This window comes from Malaclemys terrapin, chromosome 6 (assembly GCF_027887155.1).
Source record: "Malaclemys terrapin pileata isolate rMalTer1 chromosome 6, rMalTer1.hap1, whole genome shotgun sequence".
Lineage (NCBI taxonomy): Eukaryota > Metazoa > Chordata > Testudines > Emydidae > Malaclemys > Malaclemys terrapin.
Genome location: NC_071510.1, coordinates 84,305,685 through 84,328,143, shown reverse-complemented (window position 1 = coordinate 84,328,143; position 22,459 = coordinate 84,305,685). Strand labels below are relative to the sequence as shown.

At 39.5% G+C, this 22,459-nt stretch overlaps 2 protein-coding genes across 8 annotated transcripts in view; one reads left to right on the top strand and one right to left on the bottom strand.

The window, feature by feature from the left end:
* The window catches only part of RAD17 (RAD17 checkpoint clamp loader component), a 35,117-nt gene extending 21,445 nt beyond the window's left edge, over positions 1-13,672 (bottom strand). For 2 of the 6 annotated variants that reach the window (XM_054032090.1, XM_054032091.1), the window contains exons 1-9: positions 12,886-12,970; positions 10,680-10,949; positions 9,915-9,998; positions 6,732-6,888; positions 6,077-6,213; positions 3,267-3,319; positions 3,048-3,173; positions 2,888-2,957; positions 2,382-2,493 (exon numbers count right to left, since the gene is read on the bottom strand). In XM_054032090.1, the coding sequence (XP_053888065.1) occupies positions 2,382-2,493; positions 2,888-2,957; positions 3,048-3,173; positions 3,267-3,319; positions 6,077-6,213; positions 6,732-6,888; positions 9,915-9,998; positions 10,680-10,949; positions 12,886-12,930 (1,054 nt within the window). In that variant the 5' untranslated portion in view covers positions 12,931-12,970. The other 4 variants (XM_054032089.1, XM_054032088.1, XM_054032087.1 and 1 more) reach the window with 4 other exon arrangements.
* A 196-nt stretch (positions 13,673-13,868) lies between these two features.
* AK6 (adenylate kinase 6) lies at positions 13,869-20,743 on the top strand. 2 transcript variants are annotated; one of them, XM_054032093.1, is made up of 5 exons: positions 13,869-13,993; positions 14,929-15,021; positions 18,385-18,443; positions 19,068-19,213; positions 19,357-20,743. In XM_054032093.1, exons 1-5 carry the CDS (start codon positions 13,966-13,968, stop codon positions 19,544-19,546), a joined length of 516 nt encoding a protein of 171 aa, XP_053888068.1. In that variant the 5' UTR covers positions 13,869-13,965; the 3' UTR covers positions 19,547-20,743. The 2 variants fall into 2 exon arrangements, with proteins under 2 accessions (XP_053888068.1, XP_053888069.1); XM_054032094.1 differs by lacking the exon at positions 13,869-13,993 and adding an exon at positions 14,068-14,290.
* The last annotated feature ends 1,716 nt before the right edge of the window (positions 20,744-22,459 follow it).

Below are 22,459 nucleotides of genomic sequence, written 5' to 3'. Positions count from 1 at the left end.
AGAGCCAGATTTATATTTATTTACCTGCGGTTCTCTGGTCTATTTTTTTCCCAGGCGTATCAATATCTCCGTTACTATTACTTAACAAATTGTATTATTTCAATTATGGGTATGATGTGTTTTCTGCTACAATAATTTGTTACAGAATTCTTGATGTCATGAAGAGTCTAATGTGGAGTTGTAGTTCCTGTAAAGTTACTGAAGGACTGTTATCTGTTCAATCTAATTTTAAGCCAGTATACCTGAATGGTTGAAAAATTCCCACTAAATACAACCAATTGCTCTTCTCTTCATATTCTCTACAACAGGAATTAGTGAAACTATATAATCACTAGTGTGAGATACCTTTGATAAAGGACTCAAGTACGTTTCTTGTACTGAACAACAAATAGAAGTGGTCATTCCTTGTGCCAGATTTTCTGCCATTTCTCCAAAGTTCTCTTTGTAACCCTCTCATTTTTTCATAAAATGTACATTTGTATGCAGAGTTCATTGCATTTGAAGTTTTATATACACTACACATTAGCTTGTAATTTTAAGAAGATTTAAATAACCTGCAGTACATATTTCAGCACCAACTCTTGCAGCCTATTAGTGAATCTCAGAACTTAAGTGACATTTTTCTGGTACTCTCCAAATACTTATCACCCACTTACTGATACACTACTAATCTCAAACTGTTAGCTGGTAAAAATAAGGGTAACTTTATACTGAAAAATTACTTTCCCGCCTTCCTTATATATTCAGTGGGTTTTTTTTCACCCTGTAAAAATGTGTACACTTTATACAAACGAACACAAACTGAATATATTAGAGGCAAAAACATTAACTTTTAATATGAAAATCAATAATATCCAGAAGGGGAAATAAGAAAATTTAAACTCTGAGTTATCAATCTAGAAACAAAATTACAAAAGCAAATGTTTAAGATATTCTGCAAATCCTTCAGAAAGTAAAATTAACAAAAACAAATTAATGTGCACTAAACCCTGAACTATCACATTTCTTTTGTTTGTTTGCTATGGGAGGGAATTTCTAGAGCATTCAACATGGGCCTCCAACACAGTGAGCTTTTGAAAATCGCAACTTGTGGCATTTGCTGTAGCTCTGACTGCCCCATCACTGTCGCTGAACACACATGAAGCGACATGCATTTTAAATTTGGGATGGTAGAAAAATAATTGAACAGACGGTGACAAGTCTATTACTCCAGAGACAAAGTGGATGAGGTAAGATCTTTCATTGGACCAACTTCTGTTGGTGTGAGAGACAAGCTTTCAAACTTACACAGATATCTTCTTCAGGTCTGGCCTATCATTATGTTTATTATATTCAGATAAACCACCTCTTGACTACCAAGCCAGCACCTATATTTTTAATTTGAAGGATTATGTTAGCACCATCTATTGGTTCTTAAAGTGAACCACAACTCCTAAATTTTCACTTTTACAACGCCCAGGTCATATTTTTTGTGTGTGAGAGAGATCTTGAAAAATTCTAATCTGTTTCAGAGTTTCCACTGAGATATGGAAATATATATTTGGGTCTCCTTTAAGTACAAAATTTAATTTTAAATGAAGTGTTCAGTAGAAAATAGTACATTACTTCCTGGAAGTTCTCTCCTTTAAGTAAATGGCGTATTTAAAATAAAACTTGGCAACCCTTCGCTTAAGTCAGGTCTAGTATTGCCCTCCCTCAGCCAACAAAAGACTGGACATGGAAGGATTATTTGATCACCCTCTGAGTGAGGAGCAGGTAAGGTGGCCAACTTTCTAACGTGTGAAAATCAGACACTGAGCGTTGGAACCTCTCCCTGCTCTGCCTCTTTTGTTGAGGCCATGCTCCCTGCTCCGTCTCTTTCCTTTGAAGCCCTGCCCACTGCTCCTCTTTCCCCTCCTCATGGCTCACTACTCTCTCCATCTCCCTCCCCTGGCCAGTTGAGCAGAGCTGTTGGGGTACGGGGGTGAGCGGGAGCTGCGCTCTGGGGATGGAAAACATCTGTTTCCAGATTAAGTAGTGTGTCATGAAAGCTTTGCTTGGTAAAATCATAAACAAAAGGAAAGCACATCAAGAGTCAGGAAGAAGAAAGCATAATAATTTAAAAATCTTAACCTCCACCTTCTCTTCTCCAAAGCTATGTATTAACTCAAAATCTAGTTGGCTAATATTAAGAAAAGTTCTTAAGGTAAGGCATCTAAGACACTCAACCACAGTATTAAAATAATTCCTCCCTCCTATCCCTGCTGGCAATGTGCATCTGGAGAGGGTTTTCTGCAAGGTTGGCATAATTGGGTTAAAAAAAAAAAAAAAAAAAGTGTCTGCCACAGAATTGGTTAGATACTATCCTATATTTTTTAGCCGAGAAAGTTCTATATATTTACCTTTCAAAGACGAAAACTGAAGACTGTTTATTGCACTTCTAATATCACCTGAACAGCCTTTACAAATCAACTCTAAAGAGCTTTTATCAGGGACAGCAAATTTTTCTCCATTCTAAAAGATAAAGCAAAAATAATTGCAATATCTGAAGTAAAAACAAGTTTCAAATTTTTACTGCATACCCAAGGTCTACTATTACTGCCAGTGTGGAGTCCATCTGCGATATCACCATTGTGAAAATAATTTGCTTCATATGTGTTAGCAGGTGCTTTTTGTAGCATACAGAAGAATTTTCAGAAGTCACTTCAGGAATTAGACCAGACCCTTCTCTATGAATCCAAAGTCACTACTTTTGGCAAACAAGCCACTTTCGAAAGTTTGATCCCCAGATTACAACAACACAGGGATGAAACCACAACATGATCAAAAACTAATACTCTAGATTTAACAGCCTGAAATGTTTTGCACCTAGCACCATGTGGAAGTCAAGCAGTTTTTGATGCCTTACCATACTTGCTTCTGCTGTAGCTATTCGATTAAGAACTTTCATCATCATTGTTGGAGCCACAGGGTTAAAACTATCAAATTCAATAAGAAAAAGTTTTCATTAAACTATTGGTTCTATACTTAACCTTCTGGTTAATTTTATGCAATGAATGATCTCTTACCTAATAGTAGATATACATAGTTCTTCCTGAATTTCCTTTGGAAATAATAACTTTTGGTTGCTGTCTCCACTGAGACTGTCTGAGATTATAAATACAAGGGGACATCTACTTGTCCGCACAAACCTCCTAAAACACAAATAAGCATAACAAGGGTCACAAACTCTAGTTTACTGGCAGTTGTTAAGGATTTTAGCCATAAGCAGATTACTTACAACTCACCTCAGAATTTCGTGTAAACTGTCACGGTCACGATAAAACTGGTTAGGCATATCCTAGTGAAAACAAATGAAGTACTATAATTCAAGTGTATCTGTTCTCTGCTAGTGGACTAAAAGTTAAAGCCCTCTATGAAAAGACAGTTTTTCTCCAATCCACAGTGGCTTCAAGCAAAATTCAACATGTAGTTAGATAAGCTGCATGAATGTCTAGTTAAATAATTTTTCAAATAAACAATATAGGAATAGAGCAGCAGAAGAAAATAGTGGTTCTATGCCCTTTTTCTCCTTTATTATGGATTAAGAGGCCTGAAAATTTCCCTGCTTTCCAAAAATGTTTTCTTGTGGTTTTTTTTTTTTTTTAAATTAGGAATTCAAATCTTGTCTACTTTGTTTTTCCTGGAGATTACGGAGGACTAGAGAACTAGGAGACTTACAAGCTCAGAAAGATCATGTCAGAGAAACATTATTGACAAGAGAGGTGATTTTTCATTCACTGTTTAAAATGGATTTAAATAGGTGTTAAACAAAAATGCCTGAACAAATAATTTGAAGAAAAGACTAGTCTCCTGGCCCCTTCTAGTGAGGGCAGTGAAAGATCCACACTCACATGTCTTAGCCCTCCAAGAACGTCCCACAACAAAACAAGGAAGACTAGACTTTACATCCTTGATATTTCTAAGGAGAAAAACAAGCAGAATTAAAGCATTTTAAAAAACAAATCTTTCAGGCTCTCTTCATACATCATAAAGCAGAAAAAAAAAAAAAAAAAAAAAAAAAAAGGGTACAAGCACAAATAATTTCACTTTTCAGGCTACCTTTAAAGTTACATATGGGAACGGAGTGTGAGCACTGCTCTTCAACATTGTCTTGAGCTATCCTTTGGTAGCACCCTCACTTACTTCTATGGACAGAGGTTAAAGCAATTTCTGCCTTCCAATCAACTCACATGGGTATAACTAAAGCCAGTTCCTTGAACCTGTATAAGACTGCAGAACTCTGTTCTGCGGTACATAACCCTGTAGAAACATAATATCCATTTAATATCATGTTTACCAAGTAAATGTAAATGATCATGAATCACAGTTTTCAATAGCACCCTTTTGCCGCCTTAGACTCACTCCTCAAACCCACGCCTCCTCGTGCCTCCACTTCACCCTGCACGGGATCTCAATTTCTTCCAAGAGAAAACTGACAAATATGAAGTAACTTTCTCTGTCCCTTCATCTTATCTTTCCTTCCCCTCCTATGACCAGAAGTTTCTTGTCTGCTTTCCTCCTCTAACCCCTCAATTTCCTCCCTCCCATTTGCTGATCTCCCTTACAAACACCCACTCTCATCCCCTCCTTACTTTTCTCCTTAACCTCTCTCCATCCCCTCTGACTCTCTCCCTCACAATACAGGTATGCTACAGACTCTCCCATCTTAAAAATTTCACCTTTGGCCACACTTGCTTCTCCAGCTACTTCCCCTTGCCCCTTTCTCCTTCCCTCTCTAAATTAATTGAACACATTAACTACAATCACTGTCTGAAGCTTCTCTCCTCCAATTCCATCTTAGACTCTTGCCAATCCAGCTTCCACCCTTTGCACTGCAATCTTCATCCTTCTAGACCTGTCAACCACTTCTGACACAGTCGGCTATGCTATTCTTGCAATCTTGCCCTCCCTTGGCTTCCTTTCCTGGTTTTTCTCCTACCTCTCTAATAGCTCCTTCAGAGGAGTCTCCTCATCCCCCTCTAGTTTTCTGTGGGGGTTCCATACACATCTGTCCTTGGTCCCCGTCTCTTCCCTCTACACCTTTTCTCTTGATAATCTCATTGCAAACACAAATTCAACTCAACTCTTTCTCTATGCTGATCACTCAGTTTTACCTCTCTGCCTTAACTAATATCTCAGCCTGTCTCTCTATCATCTCCTCACAGATGTCTACCCATCAGCTTCAAGTTCAACATAGCTAAAACAGAGCCCTTTAATCTTCCTTTCCCCCACATCCTCCCTGCTACCTTCTCTCTCAATTACTGCGGAACCACCACCATTCTGCCTGTCACTCAGGCCGATAATCTCATCATAATCTATCATATCCACCCATACAGCTAAAACCGTCATCCAGGTGCTCATCTCCTAATTCGATTATTGCAATATATTTTATACTGACCTTCACAAATACAATTTTGCCCCACTCATTTCCATTCAGAATGCTGCGGCAAAGATCATTTTCATATTTTGTTGCTTTGAGCATGTCTCCTCTCTCTTTGTATCCCTCCACTAGCTCCTCCTTCTCTACTGTATCAAACATAAGCTACTTGTCTTCATTTTCAAGGCTCTGATAGCCTATTCCTATCCTACATCTCTCTCATTCACTGTCAACATGTTGACTCCTGCCTTCAACTGGCCACTGATGTCAACCTCCATCACCCCCTGTTAAAATTTTCAAACAAGCAGCTTCGTGCTTCCTCCTGTGCTGCCCCTCATGCTTGGGAGAAGCTCCCATAAACCTCCCTCATTAGCCTCCTCCATCCTCTCTGCTGCGATGTCTACAAAAACATGACAATGGTTAGGATGCTAATGTGCTGGGACCACAACCTTCACCCTGACCAATGCTGTTGCAATGTTTCTTTGTACTGTCTGTATTGAATCATCTTTTATCTCCTGTCCTATACTTAGAATGTAAGCTCTCTGGGGTAAGGGAGAGTCTTTTTTTGTCCTTTGTTTGTACTCCAGCACCTAGCACAAGGAAGACCTGGTCCACAATGAGGGCCTCTAGGTCCTATGGTAATACAAGTAAATAATAATTTCAAGATTTTTTACTTACTTCAATGAGAATAAGTTTATCATCAGCCTCTGTGGATTCCCCTAGCATCTGAAGTTTGTTATACTTATTTGCTCTTAACAGAAAGTCTTGAAAGAGAGCAGTCTGGGCCTGACTGGGAAGAATCTGAATACTTGATTCTGAAGAGGAAAATTCATTAAAAAATGTCCCAGATTATATCAAATATTATAAATACATACAAGAGCCATCATATCCCCTTGATATTGTCTGTTAATGACTATTTAACAGTCTACTGTCAAATATATTCCAAATCTCTTTTTAAAGGATAAAGTCGACTCCATTGCAACGGGTCTGCCAAAGGCCCTCTGACACATTTAAGTCTCACTTAGAGGACTTATGTAGCGCTGAGGACATTATACAGCCCCTCTAAATTGAAGTGAATTTCACCCACCAGCTGAACAGTCCTTTTAAAAAAAAAATCACATTTCAAACAAAAACTAAAATACAGAACATTGTATTTTAGCCTTAATTTGACATTGTACATCAAACAAATACATAAAACAATCTTTTTGTCAAGCATATTTTCTAGCATCAAATCTCTCAGAAAGAAATTTAAAGTTATTCCTTATTTAATGGTTTTTAGATGTTAAAAATCTTTACAGTTAAGAAACTTTAAAAATAACTGGGGGAAAATTACCATAGTTAAAAGCATCCTTGAAATCTTCTTTCCTAAAGTCTAGAGATATTGGATTGGTCCATTCTTGCACCTGAACATGAAGTTCCTTAGCTAATATTTGTATAGTTGCAGACTTTCCACAACCGGGGGGTCCAGTTAACACTAAAACAGAGCCACCCTATAACAAAAAGAGCACTATAAGCCAAGACTCAAACGTGATAGAGGAGAAATGCTGGGTTAAGGTTTCTGTTATTTTGGAGTATTGTATCACTGCTTTATTAAAAACCTGATTTTTAAAATGGGAAAAAGTTAGTTTTATACACACTGCATGCAATATTTAAGCCTCAATTCTACACCGAGATCCACTCTAAGTCAAAAGGACTCCTCATGGGTACACCAGGGATGCTAAAGGATCCCAATGCAGAGTCTAAGTAGATCTGGCCGCGTAGTAAAGGTTCTAACACGAATGACAAAAAAAAAAAGAACACAACACAACACACCAACACAACAATTTTAAATTGTTTTACCGTATGTAGGATAAGTATAAAATTAAAGAATTAAAGTTAGCTGAAGTTTGGTTAAGGAAATGTGTGTGATGTAAAGAAAGGCCCTGATTAGAAAGTAGAAGGAATGCCTTGAAAATAAAAAAGTGTTGAGGCCAGAAGGAATAAAATAGGGAGGACATCTCTGGTTCAACAAATAACTAACAAGATAAGGGGAAATTTATAAAAAGAAGGCCTCTGACCGCCGGGGTGACTGCGGATGATCTTAAATCACAGAAAGAGAATGTGTCTTAAAATGAGCTAACATGGCCTTTACCCAACTCTCACACCAGTGTTAAAGCCCATGTAATCCCAGGTGCAATGGAAAAACTGTTTCACACCAAGAAGGAGGGGAGCAAAGGCCTTGGGGGAAAAAAAAAAAAAAAGAGATTGTATATCTTATCTGGATTAATACTAGAAATAAGGGTGAACTGTCTCCAATTGGTTTTTAGCTGAAGTCAGTAATTGGCAATGGCATCACTCGTTTGTTAGAGAGTATAAAAAGTAAACTCTTTAAGAGTTCATTGCTAATACCTGCTTCCCCATACTGGAGCCAACCAATATGGGTTTAAGACCCCTGGGTTTAGCCCATTTGTAAATATCTTGATCAAATGCATATAAATGATTTGTTACTGTTCGGATGTAGTAAGCTTTATTATTTAGGCTTTTTAGGCATGTTTAAAGCAACTACATAAAGTAACATTTGGCCTTTGGATTTAATAAAGGAATTTATTGTTAAATTGATGTTTGGTGATTTCCCATATTAATAAATAATTTCAACACCTTACATTTTAGATAAATTCAAAGTAGACTGAGTTAACACTTTGCTGGAACAAGTTGAGTAGGTGCTTTAGAAGGGGTTTTATTTTGCCTTCATCTAAAGTATTTATAACTGGCAAAGGCAGGTTACCAGACTAGTTGAACCACTGGTCTGGTCTGATATGACAAGTTTTATAGTCCTGTTTTCAGTGTTAAAAATATTTGTCAAGTTAATGTTCTAATAATATATTGGTACAGCACTGATCTAGTGAACTGGAGACTCAGTCTTCACAAGGTGGAAACTGAGTGCCTATCAGTAAGCATTTGTATGCACGTGTCTGTTCTCTCTCAATGATCTGACTCACACTTTGTATATTCACCACACTACATAATTAGTGGACAGAGGAGAAATGACAGTTTATCATAAATATATTTTATGTATTTTTCTCTGGACTGTGACGGTAAGAAAGGAGGTGTGGATTTGCCATTTTAAAACACTGAGCAAAATGACCCATAGTTAGGGAATCTGAAAGTTCACATGCCATAGAAAAAAAATGTGAAATAATTCTGAAAAATAAAATAATATACATTATAGAACTCATTGTTTGCAATGAGATTTTGCTAACAAGAGATACAATTCGAGACCCCCACCATAGGATGCTGCACATCAGTCCTGCTTTAAAATGGGCCTTCACAGAAAAATCTTTAAAATGAGATAGAAAATTACCTAGCAGAGGCCCAATCCTCCATTCCATGAACTACCAAAACTCCCTTTTGGCTTCAATGGGAATGTTGGGTGTATAAGGAAAACAGGATAGAGCCTTTTACAGGTTCTCTAGACCATCCCCTTGACCATGTCAAATTGTTCCCCAGCTGTATGTGTGTCTAGGGCTTCATCCAGTTTAGTATTAAACATTTCATTTTGAGATTTCCTCTAAGGAAATGGTAGAACATTTATAGTTTGGTTCTTTTTTTGAAAAGTGACCAGAAACAACATCCGAGGTTACATGTTAATTGTGTTTCAATTATTCTTCATAAGTGTTCTCAGTTTATGAAGAAAAGCCATCCTTTTACAAGCACCAGCTCTACAAAATCAATCTACCATTATACAATTCAAGCTTAGTTCCTGCACACTAACATATCATTAATAACATAAATTCTGCTGAATAAATTAGGATTTCAATGACACCTGTGCAACCCCATTACCTTCAATGGGATTGCACAGGTGTAAACTGACCAGAAGTTAGTAAATAATTCTGTTGGTAAAGGAGAAATAGAATCCAGTTCTGTTTCTCTGACGTATACAGACTCTGAAGGGATATAAGAATAGATAAATTCGAAAAGTAAAGCTCTCACCTACATTGTTAAAATAATTTTATACCGATATTAAAATGTCACAGTCCTTTCAATATTAAAATAGAATGCGAACTACCTTGTGCATTATATTAAACTCCCGAGATATTCAATTTTCAACAAGATGAGCATTTCTGAGCATCTGTACACAGCAGTTTAAATTAGAAGTTATATTTTCAAATGTGTGTTGTTGTTTATGGTGTAATGACCTTCTCACAATGAGCTCCTTCAGATTGCAGTGGTCAGTCACATGGATCCATTTTTTCATTAAATGTACAAACACGGTGTCTCCCAAACAAAATACAGAGGCTCTCTCTTACTTCAAACCCCATTAAGCCAATTTTGGATTTGTCTTCAGCTGTGGATTAACATCCTGTTTATCCAAATGAACCCCAGGAACCTTACATAATTCATTCTATTTCAGTGACGTGGAGTCTACTGTATATAAGCTAAAAAGGTCTGTAGTGTCATTTGTATGATTACTTGCAAGTTTAACTTCTTACAACTTAATTAAATCTAAAAATTTAAAAAAAGAAAATGTATGGACTACCTGCTTTGGCTGCCTTTGAAATATTTGAGCTTTTAACCAGCTTTCAACTTCTTCAATCTTCTTCTTATGTACAGCAAGCTCATTCTAGAATGATGAGAAAGGATACAAGAAATGCATATAAGCTCTGATTTATGAGCTTTTATTGATACAGTTTAAGAATTGTATTTATGTTTGTAAAAATGCCAAACAAGGTGCTTGTATATTAGAATGACCTAGCCACCCTTAACATAATTTAAATATATCCTAAGCACAGCAATTAAAAGTAATCCATCACAAATCTCCTCCTTTAATAACTCCAATTCCCCACCAATTTTCCAAATGCCAAGAATCAAAGATGAACCCTGAAACAATCCCTGAAGGAGAGTTGCTTATTATTTACATACATACCAACAAAGCTATTTCAGAGGTGGATTATTTTAAAAGCATAAGAACGTTAATTTACTACTCCACAGTAGTTCATACCACAGGGTTCCTCATTCTGAGGGTAATAAGTTAACACACACACTAACATATTTGAAATGCACTACTAAAAATGCAAGTTCTGTGGATAAATAGCTGTGAAAACCTGAGTTTGTTCAGGATCTTCTCTACAGATAATTGGCACAGTCAACTTATCATTCAAATTTTGCACTGGTGCAAGACAACCTAACATTTAGAAGCTACACTCTGGGTAGGACTAATTTGCAGAAATAGAATAATTCATAAGTTACACAAAAATTATTTTGTATCCCTTACCACATTTAACACTTAGAATACTTCTTGTACCTGTGTTCCTGGTTTGTATTTATCCACCCATGGTTCATTTTGAGACTGGCTTTGATTTTGTTTAGAGTGATCACAAATGTGATCTATTGAAGATGACTTTCCTTTGATTCTAGCCAGAACCTTGTTCTTGCTACTTTCTGGCACAGAGGAATGATCTTTTCTCTTCTGATGCTGATTAGCCTCCCCAGATGACTTTACAAGAAGGGTACTAGATAAGATATTTGTATTCCCAAAGAAATCCTCAAATGAAGGTGCCACCCAATCTGTTACCTGACAAAACATAAATTTGTGAAGGTTAATGCCAAACAGAATTTCACTTTTTTTTTTTTTGTGCTCTATATTCAGCTTCAGTTGATGCTGAATAACTTGGCATTATCTATCAAATATATACATTTACATCTCGAATGTTTTCAGTAACAACCATTTTCCCTTATGAAAATATAATGAAATGCCATATTTGAAAAATATTTGAAGAGTAAGCTTGAATGCTTGTCCCTTTTACTAACAGAAGTTGGTCCAAAAGATCTCATTCAATATATCCATTTAATATTTGAAAAGAAGCTCTTAGAAGTCCTCAGTAGGTACTGATAATTATAAACTAATATTGGCTTGCTCGCCCTTATTTAAGTTCTACAATAAAAGCCTCTTATGCACCACAAGAAGCTGAACCTAAACTCCATCGCAAGGACATTGTATCACAGCAATCTGGTGCAGCACACAGGAAATTCTGGGGCAGCTTCCTTTATTAAAGAGCCAAGATTTAGAATGAGTTAAATATGAAATGAAATAAAAAATGCAATAACCTCTTTAGTATTTTTATATTATTCAATTTATTTTACATTGCCTCTATATTTTGAATGTTTGATATGCTGCACATTTTTGTATTTACAAATTTAAGTGTGTGTGTGGGAGGTGAGGACAGGGGAAACAGAAGGTTTTGGCAACTAAGTAGAAAACAGTTGGGCTTTGTTAAATGGAGAGATATGGAAACTAATTTGAGATTGTGGGTCAAGCACATTTACCAGAAGTTTCTCCTACAGTGATGATCAGCAATGAAATAGCTAAGAAAGCTAACATTAAAATATTTATCTTTAGGTTTTAGATTTAATAGCCCATTGACTATTTACATAACTCAGAGCTCTTTTTCAAACTTTATGTACACTCAATGACAACACTGCACAGTTTACATGCTGTCCACATTTTCAAGGTTATCTTCACAACCACTGGGCTAGAACCATTTTTTAAAATGGAAACTTAATTTTAAAGAACAATTCCATCACATGTTCTATAGCTGCACAATACACAGAGTCCTGCCTGAAAGAACCTAATAAGAATTAATTAAATCAATATTATCCCCATCAAGAGGGTTCCTGCATACTCAGGACTCTATACGATTTTTAGAAAACCAACACATATTTGCAGAGGGCTTAAAAACGTTCCACTGAGTGAAAGGGATATCATCAACTGGAAAAAGAACATCAGACTTGTGCAATTAAAAACTACTTGAAGCTTAAAATAAAGACAAGTAACATCTAAGATTACCAGAACTGATTTTTTTTTTCAGATAAATTTGTGCACTTGTCAGCACAGTGTGAATTAATAGTCAGTAATGTCTTTGATTCATGTGGATTTTTCACTCTGCATCAGTGAGAGGAAAAAAACTTTCTGTATAGGAAAATGGGTTTGGATAACAAATAGTGGCACAGAGATTAAGGAACACTTGCAGTACTTGGAAGTACTTCACATTATTATTATTAGTAGTAGCAGTAGTATTTTTAGGCTAGCTTTCAAATTGGCTTCCTTTAAATTGCTCACTTTAAGCCACATTGATGGCAAAAGTAATATTCAGGTATAAGAAAGATGGTACAAAGATATCAGTACTTAAATTGACCTCAGATTTAACAAACTGTCATATAGTATAAAAAACAAATTAAGCCATTCCAAGAGAACACTGAAATAAACTCAGCATAAAAACAAGGAATATAGTGCAAATAATTTTTGCCTCCCCCCCCTTTCTTGCCTTCACTTACGTTTCTGATTAAGATATAAGAGTAGGAATGGCTTGTTGCTATATCATAAAATTATATTTAATTACACACACTTGTATCAAGATGTGCTTGTGCTGTAGCAAGAGTAAAGCTCCACTTTACACACATAATCCAAAACAATTTATTTTTTAAAATATTTTTTATGATCTATCACCTACTTTAGTTGGCACTATCTTTCTTCTAGAAGAATTTTTTGACATCATCAACCTTTATCATTCCCGTCCGCAGTGTACGACCAGTAGCACATTAAAGAAAGTGACCTGAAACTGAAAAGTGGGGGAACAGACCTTAAGAATAATCCTTTCCTTCTTCAGGAAAAGAATCTAAAGCATTTATAGCCATTAAAGATTAACTAGTCATCTAACTGAAACCTATGTGAATTACTAAGTGATATTTAAATAAATGTATATGCAAATACAAGGTTAAAAATACATCCTATCTGCTCTACAAAGGAGACTGAGCGGGGGATGGGGGCCCGAGGGCGGTTACAACCCAGCTGTAGCGTGGGCGGGACTGAGCTGCATCCCTGTAATTGGGTTATGCCCTACCCTGCCCAAGGGCAGTGACACGGTTACAGAGACACTCAGCGTAAAGCTTTCCCTGGCACTGGCTGTAACCGTGTCCGGGCACAGTCTGGCTGTCGATACCAGCTCCCCTGACTCGCTTGTTGCTGCAGTGTACACGGGCCCATCCGTGGTTAATCAGGGGCCCCACCTACACCAGGCGAGGGGCCCCCTCCCCGCTGCTGTCACGGTCCCAGACGGGTGCTAGGGCGGACGAGCTGACAGAGTTGCTCTCTCCCCCTGTAGTTCGGACCCGTTGCGGGGTTCAGGCGGAGATCGAGCTGGCGGGACCCTACAGCGCAAACACCAGGGCACAGCGCGTTTCAGCCGCTGGGCCACCCGCTTCCGGCGAGGAGGAGGCACCGGCCAGGCCAGGGGCGCGCAGCCGCCGAGGTCTCTCCGTAGCAGAGAAGAGCAGCGCCCGGCAGACCGACCCAGCCTACTACTACCGCAGGGACCTCCCGCGCTCCGCGGCACTTAGCTGCCCGCACAGCGCCTGCCCCACACCCCCGCCAAAGGCAACCACCACAAATCAATCAAGCGGCGGTGGGGCAGCTGCTGACGACCTTAGTGTGCGCCGAGCCTGGAGGCTAGGGAAGGCCCCGGCAAGGTGCTCACGTGTCTCCTAGGTGACTAGTTGCTGCTTTCGTCCCAACAGCCGGCGAGACGCCAGACATGCGGCGGCCCAACATCCTACTTACGGGTGAGAGACCGTGAGAGCCGTGCCTGTGGCGCCGGAGCAGCGACATGGGATCCCGGGGCAGTGCGGGACCGCCCCGCCGCCTGCTCTGGGCAGGCTGAGCCGCAGGTCCCCACGTTGCACCGGGTCACTGAGCGAAGAGGGGTTCGCTGCTGGCCTGGGCGATCAGTATGAGATTCATAGCGACACTGCAGCCGAGTCTGCAAATGTTCGTTTCCTTTGCCCCTGCCAGTGGGGATCTGGGAAGTGGTCGTGAAACTTGGGAACTGCTTTGGGTTAAGTGGCTTAACGATTGCAAAGGCTAGTGATCCCATTGCATGTTTCATTCATTTTGTTAGATCCATTATCAGCCTTCGATACGTCACGGTCTGATGGAGGAATTTTTTTCCATCAGTTCTTTGCCGTGAATGGCAGTGATGCATTCACACAAGTAGTCTGACAACTGGCTTTGAAATTTAGGGTTTCGGCAGAGTGTTGCTAGGACTTTACCGTGACCATATGATACCAGAGTTAGTTTGGGTCAGTTTTAAGTTGCATAGTGTAGAGCAGATTTCACTTTCATTTGTTGAGCCATTCAGATTTGTATTTTCTTGCCGAACTTTCTTCTCCCCCTTCTCCTCTGTTATTCTGTGGGGGTCGGGTGTTTGGTGGTGGTTATTTTGTTGTGGGGTCTTCTGGTGCACTTATCTGGCTGACTTATTTAAAGAAACATTTGTGGCCTTTAAGATCTGCACAGCTGACTTGGTTCCTTTAAATCTAAACTTTATTTTTAAGTAATTTGAACATAATTTTGTGTTTCTGTTTATCAGTGAGTTTATGGTTGTGATGTACCATAATGTATTTATTTGCTAAAGTACTTATGTTAGGTATGATACAAATACATTATATGAATGCCATTGATTTAAATAACATGTAACTTTATATAATTTGTTTTATAGGTACTCCTGGTGTAGGGAAGACTACACTGGGCAAAGAGCTTGCAGCAAGAGTAGGAGCAACATACGTTAATGTGGGTGATTTGGCAAAAGAAGGTATGTTGTATAACAGAATACTCCATTGAAGCATTTAGAATATATTTGCTTTGTATAAGACAGACTTGCAAACAGTAGATAAGTATATATTAAATGTGCATTATTGCTGCTTAATCAAAATTATATATTTTTTGGTGGGTTGATGGGCGTGATACACTTAGGAGAGCTTGTAATAATTTCTTTTGAGATAAATACTAGACTTATGTTCATGTAAATCCTGTTAAAATAATAAGTATTCCTTGTTAAATGAATCATCTAATAGGATGCCACCATTTGACCATGTATCTGTCCTTCATACTGAGTGCATTTACAAACTATAGTTCAGACCGATGTCCGCTATACACATTTTTTCTTACACTTTGCCCTGTTTTCTTCCTTTCCTCAATCTCTCCAAATGTGATTTGATTATATTTTAAGGCAAAGTCCTACCTTAGTGCTGACAAGCCAGGTTAGAATAATAGGGATATTAGCAAATGACTTCTTCTTTGGCAGTCTATTCCCCTCCCCTTCCTTTTTATTTATCTTCCTCACCAGTATAAAAGCAAGAGCGTGATTTAGTGCTCAGTACTGTATTTACTTGTTCCATCTAAAGAACTACATTATGAGAAAAATTAAGGTTGCATAATAAGGCACTCAGGAGATGCTAAAGTCAAAGTCTCGTGCATAACCTTAATTCTGCTCCCTTGAGCATAGGCATTACATTCCAGTCTAATTATGTGATATGCCATTTCTCAAATAAAATACTTTTTTTTTTTTTTTCCTACCAACTCAGGGCTCTGTCTTGCAATCCTCATTCATGCAAACAGCCCCTCTGGCCCCTCTCCTTCAAGTGGACCCATGTAGATACGGGGGTCTGCATGGGTGACATATGAACTGCTGGTTGAGGAAGGCTATCCCCCAGCCCTGCCCTTTCCACACAAGGTCTCGCCTCTTCCACAACTGCTGGAACCCAGAGCTCCTACACTGTGGCTGCTGGCCCTCCCCTAGGCTAGCTCCCCCAGCGTGTTGGGTGGCATGGCCCCAGGCCAAGCTGAGGCCACTGCACAGGGGGAACCCCAGAGCAGGGAGGGTATGAGGCAGAATGGGGCCAGGGCCATACCTGGCTGTTTGGAGAGGCACAGCCTCCCCAGCCTATGATACCCACCGCCCATGGGGCTCTGCTTGTGTAGATTCAGATGCAAGATCAGGCCTTTGTAATCAGTGGGACTATTTGCATCAGTGAGGACTGCTTATAGGCATGAGGGTTGCAGGATGAAGCCCTGAGACAGCTGAAAGATAAACACTTGGGAAAGTGTTAACTGCGCCTTTTTAAAGGTGTAGCACAACCAGCTGCTCACCATACTTCCCACCCTTATACAATTGCACCTCATGTTCTCGTTTCCCTGAGCAGTTTTGCCATATGGAGGCATAATCCGGTGCTAAAAGGCTTGTGGTATGACAGATTTTTTTAATAAAGTGTGGATAAAAATTGATATTTTTAAAATGAATTGGATTTTTTATTTAAATTAAAAACAGGATTTTTAAAAAAAACAAACTTTAAACTTGAAATAGGTTGTCAATGTAAAGGTCTACACTTATGATAATCTGTTAATCATTTAAATTAAATACCAGAAATAATATGAAGCAGTACATATTTGCAGACAAGTTTTAAAGAAACCCCAGACCACTGAACTGGTGGAAGTCAATGGCTATGCACCTAGAACCAGAATTCTCTGAAGTGCTAAACCAGCTTTTACAACAAGGAGTCCTTGTGGCATCTTAGAGACTAACAAATTTATTTGGACATAAGCTTTTGTGGGCTAAAACCCACTTCATCAGATACATGGAATGGAACATACAGTAGGGAAAATACACAGCATACGAAAAGATGGGAGTTGCCTTACTAAGTGGGGGGTCAGTGCTAATGAGCCAATTCAATTAAGGTGGAAGTGGGCTATTCTCAACAGTTGACAAGAAGGGGTGGAAATCACTTTTGTGGTGCTAATGAGGCCAGTGTAAACAAGGTGGCCCATTTCAAACAGTTGACAAGAAGGTGAGAGTATCAGCAGGGGGAAATGAGTTTTTGTAGTGACCCATCCACTCCCAATCTTCATTCAGGCCTAATGTGATGGTGTCCAGTTCGCAAATTAATTTCAGTTCTGCAGTTTCTCAAGTTTTTGTTGTTGAAGAATTACCACTTTTAAGTCTGTTGTTGAGTTCTTCAGGGAGACTGAAGTGTTCTCCTACTGGTTTTTGAAAGTTATAATTCCTGATGTCAGATTTGTGTCCATTTATTCTTTTGCGTAGAGACTGTCTGGTTTGGCCAATGTACATGGCAGAGGGGCATTGCTGGCACATGATGGCATATATCACATTGGTAGATGTGCGGCTGATGGTTAGGTTCTATGACTGTGTCCTTTGAATAGATATGCGGGCAGAGTTGGCACCGGGATTTGTTGCAGCTTTTGACAGCTGTAGCTTCTTCTGAGGTGCAGAGAGAATATTTTCTTCTTTTCAGTTTATTCAGCTAGTTCATACAAAATTAGGAAACCAATTGGAAGTTGAAGAAGAAGGAGCACTTGTTTTCCTCTTCCAATCTATGAATCAAAAACTAGCTGCAACACAATGATATCTACTAGTTCAAAAATCTTGAAGGACATGGAGGCCAGAAATAATCATTTTGATTCACTAAGTGCAGAGAGTAATCCTTTGTTTAATATATTAGTTAGTTTTAAGGGCAAAACATGTTTTGATAAACCTTTTTCTTCTGTACCTTAAGGTACTTCAATTAAAAATGCATAATAACAGAATTTTTATTAAATAAATATTAATCTAAAGAGAGCCTAACATAAATCACAAATACATTAATCATCTAGTAAATAAGAAATGCATCATTAACCATATTCTAAAATCATAAAAACTGTAAAAATCAAGAATTTGTATAAATGTAAATTAAGCTATATAATTGCTTAAATACATTTGTATAGATGTAGTGTCCTCCTGATTAGCAAAAAGAAGCACCAAATGTAGTGTAAAGGCCATATTTAGTTGAAAATCAGTATGTTAATTGGTACTAACCAAGAAGAATCAACTTTTTTCTTTAGGAAAATAACTAAAAAGTTCAAATGCAAAACATGATTAAAATCAGTTATTTAAATCCAGGTTTCCTGTTTGCTGATTTAAATTAATCCACCCAGCTTTAATGTTCAAGCTAATGCTTTTATCCATGGCATTTGTTTTATTGAAAAAATCCTATACAATAGGTTTTGAAGAATTTGAAAAATAAACAATTTCTTTTGACTGTCAGTGTCAGATTAATATAAATGTGTTTAATTGTACTACCATTATCTCACAAAATAATGTGGACTCTTTTTTTTTCTATAGGGGAATTATATGAAGGCTTTGATGAGGAATATGAATGCCCAATTTTGGATGAAGACCGAGTGAGTCCAACTTAAAAATCTAGCATATTGAAGGTGGGAGTGGGGTTAATTACAGTAAAAGCTGTGTTATCTGGCACTTTACCAACCGGAAAGCTCTGTAAACCGGCATTTCTGATCTTCATTGAAAGTCTGGTTCATAGTCTGGTTGGTGTGGGGCCAGCAGGCTTCCTATCTGGCTTTGCGTGGTTCCCCGAAGGCAGCGACATGTCCCTGCTGCTCCTAGGCAGAGGAATGGCCGCGAAGGGTTCGGAGTGTGGGAGGGGGTGCAGGGCACGGGCTCTAGGAGCTGTGGGGGCGGTGCCTGCAGGGGGAGGCAGCGTGCAGAGCCACCTAGCCATGCCTCCACCTAGGAGCAGCAGGTACACATCGCTGCTTGCGGGGAGCTGCCGAAGGTGAGCGCCGCCCAGATCCAGCACCCCTGCCCCAAGGCCTCTCCCACACCCAAACTCGCTCCCAGAGCCCATGCCCCAACTCCCAGCCCCAAACTCCCTCCCTCTTAGTTAATCAGAATTTTTTACTTACCGGGAGTCCCTCATTTCCCCCAACATTGCCAGATAACAAAGCTTTTACTGTACAAAGAAGCTGCATCTAGTTTTCTTGTGCCTTTGTCTGACTTTTCTGTAGGTAATTGATGAACTAGAAGACAAAATGAATGAAGGTGGAGTTATTGTTGATTATCATGGCTGTGACTTCTTCCCAGAACGCTGGTTTCATATAGTATTTGTACTTCGCACTGAAAACTCATTTCTGTACGACAGACTTGAAAACAGGTAAATCAGTGGAGTAAATGAAGGTGAATTGTCATGCAGATTCACAGGAGCCCTTTCAAGAGTATAAATTCAGGGTTTTGTATAAAATAAGGATATAAAGTCCTCTTATTTTTTTTTTTTTAAATGTGTGTGTGTTTGTTTAGAGGGTACAAAGGGAAAAAACTACAGGACAACATTCAATGTGAGATTTTCCAGACTATTTATGAAGAGGCAATGTCATCTTATAAGGAAGAAATTGTACACCAGTTGCCGAGTAACACGCCAGAGGACCTGGAGCGGAATTTAGATCAGATTATACAGTGGATTGAGCAGTGGATAAAAGACAACAACTGAATTCTGAGGAAAAAGGAACATGTTGGACTTTTTTTTTTTCCAGGTTATTCTGGCCATTCAATAAATGAAATTTGTAATTGTGGCATGGTAAACTAACCTTTTTTAGTCACTGAAGTGCAATTGAATGATAACTTTTTAATCTGAGAAAAACTGAGAAATTATAATAATGATTGATCATACTGATGAATCTGATATGGTTAAATTAAAATAATGCCAACCACTGAAGGATGGATTTTGTACTGAGAGGAGCTGGCATCTATATTATAAAATGGTTATAGAGGGAAATCAGGAGCACACACAGGCTGCTCTTACATTAGAGAAAGCTCCAGGCTACAATGGAGTGAGTATATATTTGAAAGCTTATGTTCATGGTAGGTATGTGAAATGCATGACTTGTGAGCTGTTTTCAAATACTAAGATATTTTAAAACAGCAGAAGCTTCTTCATAGCATAGGGGAGCATATTATCAAATATTTCTTCATAACATAAACCATTGCTTATTTTATGTTGATTATTTTATTCACTTTGGGTGAATTTTAAAGTTTTTGTGAATGGAAAGTTTAAAGAAGCAGCACTATATCATTTTGTGGAAAGGGGAATGTGAATTATTGTTTGAAGACAAATGTAAGTGACTACAGTGAAACCTGAACTTCAGTGCCTGTGGTCACCTGTCATAATGGCCAGTTAAATGTTAGTCCCTGCAAGAATCACTCTTTATTAATTGTACTACATTATGCAGCCAGCTGTTATTACAGCTACAATACTAGCAGGTTCCTTGCTCGTCATTATTTATAGGTTTCTGTAACTGTTTGAGAGGCCTGTGTGCATGGAAATTATGTGATTGGATTCTGTTAACAAAGATCTGTGTGAAAGGATAGCATTTAATTTGGATGGGTTTATCTTGTTCGTTCATGGTGGGTTGTGAGCTCTCTGAGCCAGATTCTGCAAGTTACATTCCCATTGAACACAATGGGAGTGTTGCTTGAATAAAGGACTACAGAATCTTAGAAAAGTAAGAAACTGCCAGAGTTGCTTAAACTTATCACCTGCTGGAAGAGGAAAAATGTCTTAACTGGTGTTCAGATTGATTTGAAGGACTATAATGCAAACAAGTTCTGTGTATACTTCCGTAAAGCAAATTTTGGCTTTTTTTTTTTTTTTTGGTAAAGTATTTTTCTGAACATGAAAATTAAAGTACATTAATATAAAAAGTGTTAATTGGTCTATTTTACTTGTATGAGATTTGTGGAATGTAACATCTACAACTATAGTCTCAGGAAAAGAGTGGGTTGGTACAGACATGTAACTTATATACCTCTATATCTATTTTAGCCTTTTATCTTCTATGCAAACATCACTAACCATTAATAGCTCATAGAGCATCCCACAGAGTTCAAAATATTCAATCAATGTCTCCTGCCCTATAAGAATTGTCATAGGACATCAGGCCAATGGTTCACCCAGTGTTGAATCCAGTCTCTGAAAGGGGCCAGCACCAGATGCATTAGAAGTTATAAGAAGCCATATATACAATAGTCAGGGAATCCACTCGGCTATGAGCTGAAGTATCAGCAATTGCATATACCCCCTCTCTGTGTATAAAGCTCATCATCTCTTCTATGGCACAGAAGGTAATAAATGCTAATGTAAGCAGGGGAATGGTCCCGGTATTGTGGGGAACTTTCCTGGCTTCTGCACTACCCCAGTGAAGGGGCTAGTGAAAGGATTTGAGTCCCCACTCCCACTCCCTTTACCTAGAGGCCTCCCTGCCCTTCCACTCCCCTGTCTGGCAGAGTCCTCGTAACCCGGACAAGGCTGGGCCTAGGATTCCTGGGGGCTCAATCCCCAACCCTGCTGTGATCACCTAGGACAGGGGCTAGGGTGTCCTCACTCTGGGGTATTCTCTCTGAATTGGGCATCTCCCTGACCCACTGATCATTTCATACAATTTAAAGCAAATACAAGTTGTTTAACAATTTTAAAAAAGAATAAGAAAAAATGGGAAAAGTTAAAGGAAAACACATCACCCCGCTCTGTGGCAGGGAACATTACAAACAGTGTCTCTGGCCATTAGGGCACTTTACAGTCTGTTCCTTGTAGGTCCCAGGTCTGCTTCTCAGGCTCTGGCTGAGCTGCAGGGATGCTGTGGGTTGGACACTTGCAATGGTGGTGGCCACATACCTCCGGGCTTTGGGTGGTGAGACCCTTCCCAGCATAAGCCCCCTCGTCGGGTTAAGATCCCCCTCCTACTCTGGCCTGCAAGGACCCTTGGCTAGGGGTATCTTTCTGCGCTGGGCCTTTTACCAGCCCCAGTTGCTCACCAACCTGGCTCTCTGGCTGCAGCTCTGCTCCCAGCACAGGATCTGCTCTCTTCCTGGGGTTTCAGTGACTCTGCTCCCAACTCTGCTTTTCCGGCCCCTCTGGATCTGGCACGGCTCTGCTCCCCAGCTCAGCTTGGGCTCCTGCTTTCTCCTTAGCTTGGCCCCACTCTGTCTGACCCAGGCAATTCCAGCTCACAGGGAGGACAGGACCCCACCGGCCTCCTGATTCCCTGTTTAGCCTGCCCGCCCTGTCAATCAGGCTCAGAGGCTGAGGCTGACCTGGAGCATTAGCCTCTCCCCATTCTTTTAGTGCTGGGAGCTAGGCAACCAAAACCCCCCCACTGAATGTTAGTAAGGGGGCAACAGTCCCCTTAGCAGGGGCGGCACCAGTGCACCAAGCACGTGCCTGGGGCAGCAAGCCGCAGGGGCGGCCTGGCAGTTGTCGTGAGGGCGGCAGTCAGGCTGCCTGTGGTGGCATGCCTGCAGGAGGTCCACCAGTCCCGCGGTTTCTACGGCAATTCGGCAGCGGGTACACCAAAGGCGCAGGACCAGTGGACCTCCCGCAAGCACGCCGCCGAATCCACAGCAGACC

Bases quoted from the DNA above. Each gene is read 5' to 3' on its own strand.
- AK6 (XM_054032094.1), top strand. From the start codon at position 14,161: ATGAGATTCATAGCGACACTGCAGCCGAGTCTGCAAATGTTCGTTTCC. The intron at 14,291-14,928 runs GCTAGTGATCCC...TTTGTTTTATAG, and splicing joins GTGGCTTAACGATTGCAAAG to GTACTCCTGGTGTAGGGAAG. The intron at 15,022-18,384 runs GTATGTTGTATA...TTTTTTCTATAG, and splicing joins GGGTGATTTGGCAAAAGAAG to GGGAATTATATGAAGGCTTT.